General features: G+C 50.1%; 1 protein-coding gene across 3 annotated transcripts in view; it reads right to left on the bottom strand.

Moving 5' to 3' along the window:
* Positions 1-17228, bottom strand: part of LOC144170721 (2-acylglycerol O-acyltransferase 2-like) — a 41372-nt gene that overhangs the window by 13134 nt on the left and 11010 nt on the right. For 2 of the 3 annotated variants that reach the window (XM_077700695.1, XM_077700694.1), the window contains exons 2-3: positions 16074-16385; positions 8467-8699 (exon numbers count right to left, since the gene is read on the bottom strand). In XM_077700695.1, the coding sequence (XP_077556821.1) occupies positions 8467-8699; positions 16074-16330 (490 nt within the window). In that variant the 5' untranslated portion in view covers positions 16331-16385. The remainder of the gene's footprint in view (positions 1-8466; positions 8700-16073; positions 16386-17228) is intronic. The other variant, XM_077700696.1, reaches the window with a different exon arrangement.

The raw sequence follows: 17228 nt of genomic DNA, 5'->3' as shown, positions 1-17228 counted from the left end.
ACTTTTCGGCGGCGTCGAGGATGTGCGCCGTGAGCAGTTGGGTAGCTTCTTCAACGTGTAGGTGTCCTATGGATGTGTGGTGTAGTTTGGATGTCTCTGTAAATGTATTCCAGTTAGCTCGTGTTTCATTGAACCTATTATGGGAAGATGGACTGCATGGGCCTTTACCTATGTATGTAAGTGAGGTGGGGAAGTGGTCACTGCCATATGGGTCAGTTCCCACACCCCACTCGAGAAGAGGAAATAGAACTGCGGAGCCAATAGCCAAGTCAAGACATGAGTATGTGTTGTGTCCTATGTTATGATATGTAGGCTGTTTATTGTTGAAAAGGCATGCTCCAGAGGATGTAAGAAACCTCTCTATCAGGCGACCCCTTGCATCCGTACGAGAAGAGCCCCAAAGAGAATTGTGAGCATTAAGGTCGCCTGTCAGGATGTATGGTTCGGGCAGCTGGTCAACCAGCGCCTCGAAGTCAGAGCTTAAAAGTGAAACATCAGGAGGAATGTATATGGAGCATACCGTTATCACTCTATTAAATATTATTAAGCGTATTGCTACAGCCTCAAGGATAGTGTTCAAAGTGACAGGGTGGCATGCTAAAGATTTCCGGGCGATTATGGCCACACCCCCAGAAGAGTGTGTGCAGCCATCCCTGTCCTTTCTGTATACCAGGTAACTATTCAAGAAATTTGTGTGCTTGGAATTCAAATGTGTTTCCTGAACACACATTACACTTGGCTGATTAGCATGCAGTATTTCATTTACATCGTCAAGATTTTTAAAGAGGCCTCTGCAGTTCCATTGTACTATGTTCTCTCTTCCCATTATGAAGTGTTCGGAGCTACTGGACTGTGTTGTTTATGTGTCGTCTTTCGGGGCTGTGATTCTCGTCTTTTTTGGCTTGTCGGGAGGCTTTGGCGTCGGGACGCGTTCCTTGCGGTGCACCACAGACAAGAACGGACCGACGTCCATTTCATCCTCGGATGTCCTCGGAGCGCCTGAGGGATCAGGCTCCTTGGACCGCGAACCCTTTGGGGTGCGCTTTTCCTTGCCCGCAACCACCGAGGGATTCAGGAACGCCTCGGATGGCGCAGGCGGTGCGGTGGTGGTGGGAGCTGCCGCTGGCTCCCCCAAGTCCATCTCCTCTGCGCCCTCGCCCGTGGTTTGGGACGCTGGAGTGGAAGTGGAGGATGCAGCATCGCTTCCACCAGACGTGGTTGCCCCCACAGCCGCTGCTGGCTCAGCGAGCAGTGCGGAGGCGGGTTGGGCTGCCTGAGGCAACCCAGGGGGGGGCGGGGGCGGGACCAAGTCCGACTCGCGGTACTGGGTCCCCGCCGAAACCAGACGCCGCTCCGCCCCCCGGCGAGCTGCGTCGGCGTACCTCCCCAAGGGGAAAGAGGCGAACCTCTTTCGCGCCTCTGGGAAGGTGATGTTTTCCGTGACCTTGATGTTTATTATTTTTTTCTCAAGCTTGAACCGCTCGCAGGTTCGCGAATATGCAGCGTGAGGTCCTTGACAATTGGCACAGAGCAGTTGATTGGATGAACAGTCATCAGTGAGATGGTGTTGGGCACATTTAGCGCAGGTTGGCTGGCCCCGGCACGAGTTGGTACCATGCCCGAACCGCTGGCACTTGTAGCAGCGACGCGGATTCGGGATGTACGCTCGAACGGAGCACGAGATAAAGCCTGCCTTAATGGATTCAGGAAGTGTGGAGCGGTTGAAAGTCAGGATTATATGTTTTGTGGGGATTTCCTTCTTGTCTCTTCTGATGGTTATACGCCTCACTGCAGTTACACCCTGATCTTTCAGGCCTTCTAACAGATCAGCTTGGGTCTCATTCAACAAATCAGTCTCCGAAATCACACCCTGAGAGCTGTTGAGGCTACGATGGGGAGTGACTCTGATGGCCAGATCGGCCATGCAGGTTTGCGACAGGAGGTTAGTGGCTTGTTGCTGCGTCTTGACATTGACTAGAACTTCACCGGTACGGAGTTTCTTAGCATCGAACGATTTTCCGAGGATGCCTTCCAGGAACTTAGTGATCAAGAACACGGACATGGAAGAAACAGGGTTTGTTTTGTCAACTGCCTCGATAACCAAGAATCGAGGATAGTTGTCAGGTTTCGGAATGTGGATTGTTGGAAGGGATGGAAAGGAAACTTCGGTGCGGCCCCTTTTCGGGGGCCGATCACGTTTGGGGGGGGGGGGGGTTTGAATTATCCATATAGCATTGGAAAAAGTAGGGGACGGGGGTACTTTCGTCTCAAACCTTACCCTAATAGCTTGAGAGGTCCCGGAGCTCCCTGCCTGGTGAACAGACAGGGAGCCCATCCGCCGGAGCTTGACCTGGGCTCCGACGGCCACCGTTCGTGGTTTCTAACCCTCCACCTATAAACACATTGCCACGGTTGGATCCAGCGTATGTTTGGGGGCTCGGGGTCCGCGGTATCGCCAGTACCGTCACCAAGATTGCTCAAGGTGCCCCGTGCGGGGATTTTCTTTTAAATTTTGAATGTCTCGCAGGCTCGCGAATACGCGCCGTGAGGTCCTTTGCAATTCACACAAAGCAATTGGTTAGAGGGACAATTATCAGAGTGATGACCTTGTTGCGCGCACTTGGCGCAGGTTAGTTGGCCCCGACACGAGTTGGTACCATGCCCGAACCGCTGGCACTTGTAACAGCGCCGCGGATTCGGGATGTACGCTCGGACAGAGCACAGGATGAATCCTGCATTGATATGGTCTGGAAGAGTTGCACAGTCGAAAGTGAGAATTATGTGCCTGGTAGGTATTTCCTTATTGTCTCGTCTTATGGATATCCGCCTGACTGCCGTCACACCCTGATTTCTCAGGCCTTCTAGAAGATCGGCTTCCGTCTCGTTTGCCAGATCTGACTCTGAGATCACGCCCTGCGAGCTGTTGAGGCTGCGGTGGGGCGTGACTTTGATGCCAAGATCGGCAATACGGGTCTGGCTCAGGAGGCTTGTGGCCTGTTGCTGGGTGGTGACTTCTACCAGCAACTCTCCAGTTCTTTGCTTTTTGGCTTTGTAGTGTTTACCGATTATTCCTTCTATGAATTTTATAGTCAGAAAAACGGACATTGAGGCAACTGGCTTGTCTTTTTCAAGTGATTCGATAATCAAGAATCGGGGATAGTTATCAGGTTTCGGGAGAGTGAGAGTTGGAAGGGGTGGGTACGTAACATCGGTGCGGCCCCTTTTCAGGGACCGATCTGGTTTGCGTGGGGGTTTTTGATTTATCCATGTGGCATTGGAAAAAGGAAGTGGATATTTTGCCGGCTGCCGGCATTTTTTTCTCACGGGAATTATGCCGGCACAACGGTGGCGCTACCATCGCAGCTGGCGGAGTGCCGGCAAAATTACAAAAGCGGAAAATGCCGGCAGCCGGCACGCCCGTTGTAAAGTTATGCCGGCAACCGGCATTTTCTGGTCCTGTTAATTATGCCGGCAGCTGGCATTTTTTACGGGTGATTGCACGTACCGGCTTCCGACACACTATGTCGTTAATTATGCCGGCAGTTTCTACGCCTGTTAAATATGCCGACCGTCGCAAAGGTTTGGGTGCTGGTATTACATTTCAGGATAACGCCGGATACGAATAACGAATCAAAGTAGTTTTAACGTTTTAAAGTTTTTTTAAAAATAATTTCAGGATATTCAGAGCCAAATCCGGAAAGATTCAGTGACTCAGTGCTGACAATGTCCGGTCACAGGAGCTCACCGCGCGCAGGCCTGCCATACGAGCCGTAAAATGCTATGTGGGCAGGCCCTCAAGATCCTTTTCCCTCAAATTTATAGTGTGCAATGCGGTGGAAGCTGCGCAGGTTGTCCGCAGCAAAAGTAAACAAATTGTATCACTGCGACTCGCTTCCTGGCTCATATGCGCGCGCCGGGGAACAGCACACGTACAAACCGCTGAGGGACAAAGGCTCGAAACGCAGCCTAAGATCTTTTTTTGGGAAACAATTTTTAAAAACAATAGTAAATGTACGAAAATAAATCAAGCACAGATAAATTATGCAGCCTACATGGCTGAAATGAAACGCAGGGTGGCGAAACCATTAGTGCACATGTCGTCTGCTCAAAGTTTAGACGCGCTCTTCTCGCAGAGTCCATTCTGGACACATGGCGCAATCGGCGAGTTCTCCTCGTAAAAAATACTGAAATCAAAATACCATCAAAGACTGTAGCAGTAAACGTACATATTATTAACTTTGTCCGTTCAGATAAAAGTAGCAATACCGTACTAATAATTGCGTTCAAAATATTTGCAAGTCTCTTGATTTGAGCAGCATCTTGCCACAGGTAATGCTTAGGGTGAAAGGGGCGGCTTTCTGCATCTGCATGAGCATGAGTGCAAGAGCGAAAAAATATCACGTGTCCACTAACCCTACGCATACCCCCCCCCCCTCCCATTTTTTTTTTTTTGCTGTGGGTTCTATTATAGTTTTTCTTCGGAATTTTTTTTTCTCTCTCCTTCGCTCTCTCGCACATGGAGGCTCTCGCACACGCGCGCTTGCCGAGTATTTAGCACGCGCGCTCCGGAAAGTTGGCGCTCATGCGCCCCTAGCTCTTCTTGGGCGCTTGCATTTCGACGCTCACATGTGGTTTCTGTTATGCCTCTCCCTGTATTGTATTTCTATAGGCTACATTGTTGTCAATTGAGCACCCACTGAGGGCGCCTAACTTACCGCGAAGGAAAGCGAGAATAGGGGCCGGGGCTTCCGGTTCTACCTGCCGAGACAGGAGACTGAAAGGTCCTTTCGAAACCCCCTTCACGGTGATTTAGGTGCCTCAGCTCTATTAGTACCTTGTGGACTGAACTATAGTTAAGCGCTCCGCACGCATGTTTCTTGTGCGTGCGCTGGTGAGCGCACACATGTGGTAATAATGCCACTAATTAGGAGTTATGTGGAGGACACCAAAGCAGGACAAGCAGCTTAGAGCCCTTAGCAGCACAAGCCCGTCCTGCAGAACCCAGGAATCCCGGGATTTGATGTCAGCACTGTCTGATGTAGCAAAATATCCGGTATTATCCTGAAATGTAATGCCAGCACTAACCCTTTGCGACGGTGGACCTACCGTTGTGTTGGCTGTGTCGGCACAATTGACGGCGTAGTGTGTCGGCAGCCGTTACGTAGGGAAACATGTTGCCGTCAGCATAGAGAAAGAAATACTCAGTCAGTTCAACAGGCTCCTGCTGCCGGCCATGTATCATGTAGGGACGTGCACTCGATCCCCGTAAAAAATGCCAGCTGCCGGCACAGTTAACAGGACCAGAAAGCTTAGGTCATTTTCTGCTCCTGTAATTTTGATGGCACTCTACCAGTTACGATGGTAGCTGCACAAAGTGGGCCTGGCTGTAGGCTTTTATCTTCGCTTCAAGCTCGGCAAAACTTGTGAACCGATCACCTACACGCGACGTCTTCGCCCGACGGTGTCATCGTTTCCGTAGGTGCAGTGGCAAACGACGGTGGCTTGATCAACGCCGATGAGGAAGCCTCGACAGAATCGTCGCCCGACGACTACATCATTTCCGCGGGTTAAGTTGAGAGGTAGTCGATGTCCGCGCACGGGATTATGAAAGAGCCGAACAGCCGGCAGAAAAAAAAAAAAAACCGGAAACGGAAATTTGACGTCAAAGAAAGAGCCAGCCAATCGGACGACACTGCCGGCATAATTCCCGTGAGAAAAAAATGCCGGCTGCCGGCAAAATATCCACTTCCTTGGAAAAAAGTAGGGGACGGGGGTACTTTCGTCTCAAACCTTACCCTAATAGCTTGAGAGGTCCCGGAGCTCCCTGCCTGGTGAACAGACAGAGAGCCCATCCGCCGGAGCTTGACCTGGGCTCCGACGGCCACCGTTCGTGGTTTCTAACCCTCCACCTATAAACACATCGCCACGGTTGGATCCAGCTTATGTTTGGGGGCTCGGGGTCCGCGGTATCGCCAGTACCGTCACCATGAATACTCAAGGTGCCCCGTGCGAAAAATGTTCATTTCAAGCACACCCTGGTTGGATGAAGGAAGATGACAAGATGCAACGCAAAACAAGTTACCCCAAGAGACCCCGCAACAAAAGGAGGGACACAGTGAGAGACGATACCCTGAAATTGACACGTGACCCTGCAACTAAAAATACGTCACAATTGAAATGGATGCAAAAGGAACATTTCTGAAACGCACACCACACAAAATTCTCCCCCTGGGAGCTGATTTCGACATTCCTCCAGAATTTCGTCATATTCTTGAAGGCCTGTTTTTATAAGCTTTTTCTTTCACTGTGAAGGCTAAAAGTCATGAGAAAATGTCATTTTGGTATCATCGTGGCATAACGGTGCCCAGGCAAAGTAGAGAACCGTACCTCTGCATCATGAAGATTAGCCAGTGAACACAATGCAGCAACTAGACACACATGCAGTACAAAAAGTTGACCTCGGCTAACAACAAGCAGTCTTTTTGTGCTGTTATACCTTGTTTTTCTGGGTACAAATATACCCGACTACATAATTTTCTGAAGAAAGACACCAACACTGCCTTCTCCGTTATATGCTTAACACTTATCACCTCATCACTTATATGCACGAATCCCAGTGAGCTGTCTCTAGCAAATGGCACCAATGCCAAGACTACAATGTATTATCGCCGTTTCTCATGTCAAGCCCTGGCGTGTCTTGATTGGCGTCACCCTGAGCCTTTTCATACAGCAATTTACGATATACACTGGTTCAGTATTATTTGCGGTCTGGCATATGTCTGATATCGCCAACACGAGAAACCATTGTATGAATAATGGGATCAGAAAGATTTCCTGTACCGCCATTGGCACTAAGCTTGCAGCAAACAAGTGTTGATAAGGTACATAATGAATCACGGCGCTCGAATCAAGTGAATTTGCATGCACAGCTGTGGCTCACAACAGGGGGCCACATCAATGACATTTGCATCGGAACAAACAGCAGAACTTCGTCAGCAGTGATGAGTACGCACAAGATCCAGTGCAATAGCAGTTGAAGATGAAAAAAAATTTTACGAGCGGCCTTTGTGTCATGTTTGAGCAATCTGACTCCGAAATGATGTTTGGCAAACTCCAACTTTTTGTACGTGTGTATAGCACTGTGGTAAACGTGCCATGCATTTGGTATTTAATATTGTACAAATGTCAAGCGGGATTGCATGGAGATGGATCACTGTTTTCAGAAATCCCTTTTCACACATGGCAACCTAAGTACAAAGTTAAGTTTGAGACAGACAAAAAAAGAAAGAAAAAAGATGCTGAAACAGAACAAAACACATGTGCTTATACTGCTGCAGAAGAAACTTGGTTTGTTTTTTAAAATCCATGCTGTGTTCCTCTTTTTTTCCTTATTTCCTCAGCGCAGCAATTAAAGCCTGCAGGCTATAATTGCAGCACCAAGGAGAGACAAGCAAAGACATGGCCTGCCATGTATGCAACAGTCATACAGATAGACGACACACACTTGGTTGTTGGCAGGGTGGGAAGACTGCAAAAGTGAGAGCTTACACCCTCCGGTACCCACATTTACGGGCAGAGCACTTTAGGCGCTCGCCTTGTCGTCGTAGCTCGCTCGCTGGACCAAAGCAGAGAAACAGGGCGTCCCGTGGTAACGCTATCGTTCGCAGCGTACCCCAGAGGCTTCGAAAGCCAAGCGGTATACATAGGCATAAGCGTTCGAAACTCGTGAAACGCTGGCGCTCGTCCTACATCTCCTTGTTTAGCGCAAAGAAAACTATAGGTACCTTTGAGGCAAAGTATACGTAATTAACCTGCAGCGCCCGCGTTCAGTTAGGGAGGAACGCTCGTTGGGTTGATTTCTACGATAGTAAGCGAACAAAGCGGCCGCGCAAGAAAAAAATGGCGCGTTCGAAATGCCGCACAAAGGCTCCAGCCGCGCAAGAAAAAAATGGCGCGTTCGAAATGCCGCAGAAGGGCTCCAGCCGCGCAAGAAAAAAATGGCGCGTTCGAAATGACGCAGAAAGGCTCCAGCCCCGCAAGAAAAAAATTACGCGTTCGAAATGACGCAGAACAGATCCAGTATTTTAAATTAAAACAAGCATAAAAAGAACAGAACTCTTGCTGGCCCAGTTTCAGGCAGGGGGCGCACGAGCACTGCGAAAGCGGATGATTTGAAATGCGTGGGGTGGTGGCAGTGAGCGGATAACGGCGGTACAGCCCATTATGGCGAATCGCTGCTCTGCACTTCCGACAGCTTTCACATTGAGTGGAACGGCTTTATTTTTAATTAGCTTTACGTGTAGTTTTGCCATTGCCCTGGAGTGTAATAGCATTTTACTTTTGCTTAAACACCAATGAAGAGCCTGTCCCTCGTTTACTTTTTCAGATGTAACGGCATGCTCGCTGATGTAATGTTCCCTTGCCGATAAGCAAGACTTGGCATGAGTAGCTACAAGGCACACGTACCTCCCATGAGCAGGAACTCGCGGTGGAGTGGGAACGAGAACTGCCCACGTAGCACGAGCAAGTGCGGCCTTATGCCAGGGAACACGCCGCTGAAGTCTGTGCCTTCGGTGGCGAAATTGCAGAATGCCCCGGCGCACATAATGCCGTGCGGGTGGTAGCCAAACAGGTAGTTCCGGTCTGCCGGAAGCTCGCACGTTTTCACCAGCTGGACAGGGAAGTAGTCACGGAAGTACCTGAAAGTGGTGTTCATTTCTCTGAGGGCGAGCGATAAAAGGAAGCCGGTGCTTTGATGTCGTAAATATCCATAACAAGTATAACGCTGCCAGCATTTCGAAAAATTTGCTGCAGGGAGTGCACAAACACACTTCTCGGGCCTTGACGGCATTGAAGAGGTAGATACTAGCAAGCTATAAGGTCTGCTCAGCACTGTGGATTACACCAGCCCTACCAAACCACAAGGATAACAAACATTAAGCTATTTTGAACATCCGATGCTCCTTACAGAAACCATGCTAGTAAGAACACAGCAGCAATATAATTCACCTACAGTGAGCCTCGACCTTATAAACCGTCATTTAGCAATATACCTTTCTAGAAACCTCCAGGCATTTTGGAAAGGTATATTGCTAAAGAAACCTCCAGGTATTTTGGGTGCTTCGACGACGACGAAGTGAAGTGGTGTTCGGCCCGCTCTGCGCTCTCTGGATTATTTTGTGCGAACTCAAGTCTCTACACCGACAACGTGGTTAGAACAGTGTTCTCCAACGTTCGCGATGCAGCCCGCGGGCTCCGCGGAGCCTCAGGGTCTTCCCAATCCGCCCGCTACACATATTGGCTCTATGGCTGCGGCTGCCCCTGGGGCGCTAGGCCTACCGTCCACTTCTGATGCTCCACAGAGTGTGCCTCTCCAACCTCCTGCAACATTGCTGTCTACGGGGATTGCACCAAAGGATGCGATTGCAGCCACACGCGCTGACATCACCACTGAAGGTATGGATCACGACATCAGCTCAATCTCTTCCGAGTCTTCGACCACCGTGACCTATGACTACGCCAAAGACGGCACACTCCCCTCCGACGATAAGTTTCAACTTGTTGTGCCTCCCAAACGACGTCGAGGATCTAAGAGATCTGTCTGTCGCGGCAGGCAACGCAGCTGCAAGTGCCCCAAAGCATGGGCTTACTGTGATCTTAAAGCCGCTGGATTAAAAAAAATTATTACTCGCTTTCATCCACTGCTGCTGAAAGAAAGCCTAGAAGGCAAGGTACTGGACGGGGTGCTGCAGCTGCGACCAAATTACAGGCTCAATCTCATGGCTATAGACACAAGGAATGCCGACGCTACTGAACGCCTCCTGCAAATAACAGCGATCGGGGACATTCCCGTGCGTGCATATGAACCTCGCCCAGCAATCTGCGCTGTTGGAGTCATCAGAGGAGTACCTCAGGGCATCACTGACATTGAAATACTTGAGAGCGTGCGGCAGAGAACCCCAGCACGATCGGCGCGACACATGGGGACATCAGAGGTCATACAAATTATTTTCACCACTGACACGAGACCTGAATATGTCATCCTGGGATACACTCGACACCAGGTGTACGACTACGAAGAGAAGCCGGTGCAGTGTACGCGATGTCAGCGTTTTGGTCATATCGCTGGAACGTGCAAACGCAAATTGCGCTGCCCCCGCTGTGGAGACGACCATGAGCTGAAGGCCTGTACTTCAACTGAGAAGCGCTGTCCAAACTGTGGCAGGACTCATGAGGCTGACTTCAACTTTTGTCCGACGTTTCGACAAGAGAGAAGCATCTATAGGTACAAGAGCCAAAACAAAGTGGACTACAAGGCAGCGAAGGCGGCGGTCTCGTCGAAGAAACGCTCCACGCGTCGCGACACCACCAGAACCACAGAAGAGAGGCGAAGTCAGAACACCGATTTTGACTTCTCCGAGTTCCCGCCGCTACCACCTCAGACGCCTGATCACGTTCCACAAGTTTCAACACCTCCCACCGCTCCTGCTGCCCCACGGCAGCACGCCTGGACACGTGCCAGCCAAGACCGCATGAGCCGGCAGAGTGTGCAATCATCTACGAACTCTGACTCATCAATACTCTTTCTAATTGATGCCGTACGGTCAGTTCTAGCACCTTTCACGTCTCCTGTGACTCGTGTTATCCTTACTCTACATGACACCATTACCCCCTTCCTTCGAAACTGGCTGTAACTTCTATTAGGAGTGCTATGACGGTGCCGATGCAAACTCTTCGGAATCCGGCAACAGTGTTTCAGTGGAATGCCTGCGGACTGTCATCTCGGTTGTCTGACTTTAGGCAACTCATCAATAAGCACAGGTTCCCAGTCGTCGCCATTTCAGAATCCAGACTGCGTCTGGATGTCCGCCTTTCGGGATACTCTCTGCATCGGTCTTTGACGAGCTCAGAAAACAGCAGAGTGCTCCTAGCAATTCGTAATGACTTAACTTTTCTAGGGCATAATGTTGAGCCAGATGACTCGAATGAGTATGTCGCGGCAACGGTGAAGCATAATCAGGTGGCTTTCACTGTAATCACAGGATACATTGCACCTAAGCCCTCTTGGACACTACACCGCTGCCGCACTTGCTTACGGGGGACTTCAATGCGCACCATCCAGCTTGGGGCAGTGTTAAGACGACACTAAGGGGAAACCGTCTGCTCGATGTGGCCAGCCCAGCAGGACTATCAGTGCTCAACAGTGGTTGTCCCACGCTCTTTCGGGGCAGGGCTTCATGCGTGTAGGATGTGACTATGGTGTCCACTTCTCTGCTGACTGTCGCATCCTGGTACCCAGACATTGAAAGCTTCGGCAGCGACCATATCCCAACGTACACCATGATTGATGGAGTTCGCGGCGGTACCATCAAGCGGCCACTGTCGACTGTAAACTGGTCGACTTTCCGAGACATGCTGGAGGATAATGCTGCTGCATTGTCTACGAGCGAAGAGCTGGCGGAATCTATTGCCAGGGCCCAGTCACAGTCAACACGGCGGAGCTTGGCGCCAAAGGCGTGGGCACCAGTAGACGGAGAGTACGAACGCCTTCGCGTGGTTCGCAGGAGAGCAAAGCGCCGTGCGAGAAAAACGCTGTCACCAGATGACATTCGAGCTTCAAGACATGCCCAGAAGCGCATTCAGAAGCACCTGAATAAGCTTGCAAGACTACGTTGGAGAGAATTTTGTTCCAAGCTTGATCCCCGCAAACCGCTAACTCGCATTTGGCAAGTTTTCCGCAGCCTGAGAGGAACACCGAGTCAAGCTCATCCGTTCTCATCAGTAGCTCTCCAGCGTGGCGTCAGTGAACTGGACGTACCTGACGAATTTTGCGCCAAGGTTACAGCTCCCGGAGCTCTGCATTGATTTCAGAAGTCCTCACCGATTGGCTCTCCAGTACGAATGCTATGCTCACGGATGAATTATTCACTATGCACGAGCTTATCTTAGCGTTTGCGTCCGTTACCCTGCTTTCTTCGCCAGGCGCTGATGGCATTACATACTCAGCTTTGCGACATCTCGGCGGTAACGACCTCCGGCAACTGCTTACCTTCTACAACAAGTCGTGGGAGACAGGCCGCGTGGAAGCAAGCTGGAAATCGCCTAGTTCCGGTCCTTAAACCAGGAAAACCGCCAACCGACATCAACTCTTACCGGCCTATTGCTTTACTAAGCTGCATAGGGAAGGTAATGGAGAAAATGGTGCTGCAGCGACTCGTCTGGGATCTTGAGGACAGAGAAGTGTATCCCCCAGAGATGTCAGGGTTCAGAGAAGGAAGAAGCAGCGTTGACAACGTCATTGCTTTGGTGAGGGACATTCATCGGCAAGAGGCTGCGAAAAAGATCACAGTAGCTGTGTTCCTACACATCAAGGCGGCTTTCGATAGCGTTTCTCATGAAGCTGTTCGAAGGGAAATGGCGTTTGTAGGGCTACGAGGGCGGCTGCACACTTGGCTCTGTAACTACTTGCATAAGCGGTACGTTTATATGACCACCAAGGGAGGCGACACAAGGCGGTATGAGATTACACAAGGCGTCCCTCAAGGGGGAGTCCTAAGCCCAGTGCTGTTTAGCATCTGTCTCATCCGGATCACGAAAGTGCTACCCCAAGGTGTTAACATATCTCTCTATGCTGATGACATCTGTATCTGGGCTTCTGGCAAAAACCGGAGAAGTATACGATCAAAACTGCAGAAAGCTCTTCTTGCAATTGAAAAGTACCTTAGCACCTGCGGCTTGCTAATTCCACCCGAAAAGTGTGCCGCGGTCACCTTTACGAGGCGGGATTTATCCCGCTATCCTCTGGTCATAAATGAAACAGAAATACCGTACGTTCCCAACCATAAATTTCTCGGAGTTACATTAGATCACTCACTATCTTGGGCTCTGGTCATAAATGAAACAGAAATACCGTACGTTCACAACCATAAATTTCTCGGAGTTACATTAGATCATTCACTATCTTGGGCCCCCCCATATCCGTATCCTTAGAGAACGCCTGCACTCATTTGTGCCCATTTTCCGGATGCTGACAGGAAAAACATGGGGCTGCTCAGTGCCTTCGCTACTACGACTTTATAAGGCACTATTCCTTGGCCTTCTGCGGTACAGCCTCCAAGCGCTGATTGGTTTGTCTAAGACAAACTTCAGAGTGATGGAGTGTGCACAGGCTCAAGCTCTGTGCATCTTCCTGGGCCTTCCAAGGTGCACATCCACGAATGGAACTCTCTGCGAAGCAAGGTGTATGTCCGCCCAGACACTCCAGGCCCAAGAGTTCCTTCGCACCAGCCTCCGTCACGTAACCCGGTGTGCTGACCATCCTCTAGCACAGGCGTCTTCCCCGCATGTACGGAGCCTCCTACCGGCCAACTTCGAACGCCCAAGCAAGCCTACCTTTCCGCCATGGAAAGCTGCACCATGGGATATAGGCCTCACCATACCAGGTATAGGCAAGAAATCATCTCTGCCTGAGCCAGCCTTGCGATACTACACGCTGGAGCATATCAGTTCGCTTATCTTGGCTACGTTGAGGTATATACAGACGGATCCGTGAAGTCTGACTCGTCAGCCATTGGAGTTTGGATTCCGTCGGTGGGACTAACTGTGAAAGATAAACTCAGTCACAAGACGTCGTCCACCTTCACTGAGTTAGCTGCTATTAGGGCGGCACTCCTTCACATCACCAATAGTCCCGCTCGACAATGGGTGATTTTTACCGACTCGCGGCCTGCCTTGCAAGCACTGATGAAGCCATCCCACCGCTGCGGCCAACTTGTGCGTGAGCTAAACGCATTGCACACACTAGGGCTACGAGACGGGCACCGCATCTCGCTTCAATGGTTACCAGGTCATTCCGGCATCCAGGGGAATGTCATCTCTGACGCAGCAGCGGAAGAGGCGCACAATCTGCCTGTGTCTATTGGAATCCCGTATTCCAGACAAGACGGAAGTACGGCCGTGAATGCGCTTGGATGGAAACTGCAGTTATCAGCTTGGCAGGACCCTCTTAAGATACCCTTGCCTCTGCACGTGATTGACCCTCAGTGCAATTTCCAGTTTCCGCGAGGTCTGCAAAAGAAAACTGAGGGTGTCCTTCACCGACTACGCCTGAACGTTGCCTTCACTGGTAGTTTTCTTATAGGCTGGGCGGACTCGCCATTGTGCTCTGTGTGCTCTGTGAGAGACGACATACAGCATGTCTTGTGTTACTGCCCGAAGCATACAACTCAACGCAAAACAGTTAAAAGAACTTTAGTGCGACTGCTACGAGGACACTCTTTAGAGCTGCGTCACTTTCTTGGTCCGTGGCAAAATCACGCTGACGCGGCGCGAGGGACAAAGGCTCTCTTAACTTTTCTGTCTGACACAGGACTAACCGATGTTCTTTAAACTAGGGATCCTGAGATTTTTTTCTCCTAGTGCTGTAATTTTTTTCTACGTTCCGAACTGATTTTATTTTCTTCTCCCTCTTATTCATTGTTGGTGCGCACTTCTTCCACTCTTCTTTTTTTTCACCTCACTATGTTCACCCCCATCTGAAGTAGCAAGCCCCGCCGTTTGTGGGGCTAACCTCTTCAGTATTCATTAAAGTTTTCTCTCTCTCTCTCTCTCTCTCTCTCTCTCTCTCTCTCTCTCTCTCTCTCTCTCTCTCTCTCTCTCTCTCTCTCTCTCTCTCTCTCTCTCTCTCTCTCTCTCCAGGTATTTTGTGTAATAAGTTGCTAAGATGTTCTCAGTAGTGTTTTAACTGGTCACTAATGACTGCCTCTAGAGCTTGACAGAAACATCGCTTAGCCATGATGTTGTATATGAAGCAAGTTTTCACATCCAATGCGTACTGTTAAAACTTTGCAACACACTGATTACCTTGATATTAAGTTGTGAAAGTTTCGTGATGTCTCAAAAAGCTTGACATGTATTTATTGAGCTTTGAGTGAGCTACAGAAATTTGGGATAGCCCTACCAGACCCCCAGGCCTGTCGCGCACACATGCCTATACACGTCAGAAGGGAGCAAAGAAAACAGCATGCAAGCAACACACTAACATTTTGCACACCATTTTTATTTTATTTCAAGTTATGCACAAACAATTCTCCAGACCTAATGGCTCCTCTAATTGAACATATAGGTGAAGCTACTGAATCCCAGTGTGCAGGAAAATGTATGAAAAATTGCTGAAAAATTGTTTTGCCCCTTTGAAACACTGAAATTGGGATCACATACTTCACCACCCATCAGCTCCTTTTCACCGCGGTCTTCCAGAACCTTCCATAACCTGAGTGAACAAATCGGCGCCACATACCTCATGCCTTCTCGCCACCATCCATTAACCTCACGCCTCCTCCTTGCAACCCTCCTTGTCTCACCCCGTTAACTTATCCTTTCACCTATCTTACAGTCAACAATGGGTCCTCCTCCCCCCAATTTACTAGCTTCCCCTCCAGGCTTTCCTTTTTGAGCTTCGCAAAATCTTCGACAGCTAGCCTGAAGACATTTCCCATTAAAACAAGGCCATTTTGATTGTTGACGAGTTGCGACTGCACTGCAACTTTGCACAAAAAAAAGAACATTAAAGAGAATTCAACTTTGTCCGTTCAGGTGTAACCTATACCATGATAGCACCCGAGTCAAGAGTCCAGGGAAAGTTTGTCTGGTCAGGCATGGGAACGAAGAAATGTAAGAAACCCTTATGCGGTTCCAAAACATCGAATACATTTTCATGCTTGGTCAGTGTCCCCGATTCACTTCTCCATGATAACAGCCATGCGTAGACATGAAAGCTCATGCAATCAAAATCCATTTGCTCAAGATTTGGGCCTCCTCAGTCTACCACTCGTCGGTAGTCTGGAGACAGTCCCACGTCTCCCCTCGAGCAGGGTGTGCCATGGGAGTACACATGAAAAACAAATACCGGATGGAGTTTCGAGTGGTTTACAGGCAGTTCGGGAATTATAACCAGGGAGGCCCATCCTGATGAAAAAAGTGGTGCTCAAAGACACGGACGAAGAAAAATGAATCGATGCCACCAAGATGAATCGAACTTTCTGTTGCTAGGAGGCCCAGATGGCGGCACCCACCTCCAGATAGTCCAGCAGCGCGCCCAGTGGCTGCGACGACCCCCCCGCTCGCACACGTCCCTGTCCCAGAAGAGCCAGGCGAAGTAGAGCGCGGGGAGCAGGTAGAAGCGCGTGCAGAGCAGCAGGTACACGACCAGCAGGAAGGAGAGCGCGCCAAAGGCCAGGAAGGAGAAGGTGTAGTAGAGCGCCGCCAGCGTCTCCAGCCGCCGGTGCAGGGGCAGCCGCAGCGGCGCCCATTCGATCCGCAGGAAGCGCATGCTGCTACCGTCTCGCTCTGCCGAGCACGATAAGACACGCCTCTGCCACCCCTACCTGCAGCGTCATGGGCACGGGGCAATGATTAGGTGACCTTGGCAATGTTTTAGCCATGTAACAGGCTCCTGGATACCGAGAGAGGGGACTATAGAAACGTGGAAGGCAGATATAAGTGATAATATAAGAAAATTGGGTGCCAAACAGGGACGTAGCCAGATTTGGGGCTTCAGGTTCGAACACCCACCGAATATTTTTCAAGGCAGTGCGTAAGCGAGGCTTAGTGTCCCTTTGGGCAAAACTCTTCCCTTTCAATAACTCATAACCCCCTTTGAAAAAATTTCTTGCTATGGCTCTGGAGGCAAGGAACCGATTCAGATAGTGTGGCAGGATAGCAGCCACCTACGAATCTTCCTTTCTTTCCCTCATACCCATCATGCTCATCGTCTCCCCCTTCCTCCCATTCTCCTCGTCTTTGTTGCTCCACCCTTTTGCCTTTACTACTCCTGAATAAATACTGCCATGAGCAGGTTGATCTCCAAGCATCTCGGTATCGCGCTCTCTAGTGCTGGCCACTTTCCCTAGCCTGGCGATCCCGCTGGGTCCGATGCGGCGCCACATCACCCCACCTTGTATGGAACAGCACAGGACTCATAGCGCCACACTTGACAGATCGGCCTGCATGGGTCCTTGCTTAAGTGGACTGGGTCCGTTCCAAGGGCCGCATCAAAGAGACGGACATGGTGGTTCACCCATGATTCCTTCATGTTAGGACATCACTGATGCCTTCTTCCTCCCCCACCTACCTTTCTCCCACGTGGCCTTGAGCCACCCTCCTAATAAATGTTATCCGTTCTTTCAAAAAAACCCTCGCTTCGCAGCCTCATCTCTTGCGCTCCCCTC

The sequence above is a fragment of the Haemaphysalis longicornis genome, unplaced genomic scaffold (assembly GCF_048455015.1).
Source record: "Haemaphysalis longicornis isolate Haplotype H1 unplaced genomic scaffold, Haemaphysalis longicornis Haplotype H1 scaffold_2, whole genome shotgun sequence".
Classification (NCBI taxonomy): domain Eukaryota; kingdom Metazoa; phylum Arthropoda; class Arachnida; order Ixodida; family Ixodidae; genus Haemaphysalis; species Haemaphysalis longicornis.
This window is presented reverse-complemented; position numbering and strand designations above follow the sequence as displayed.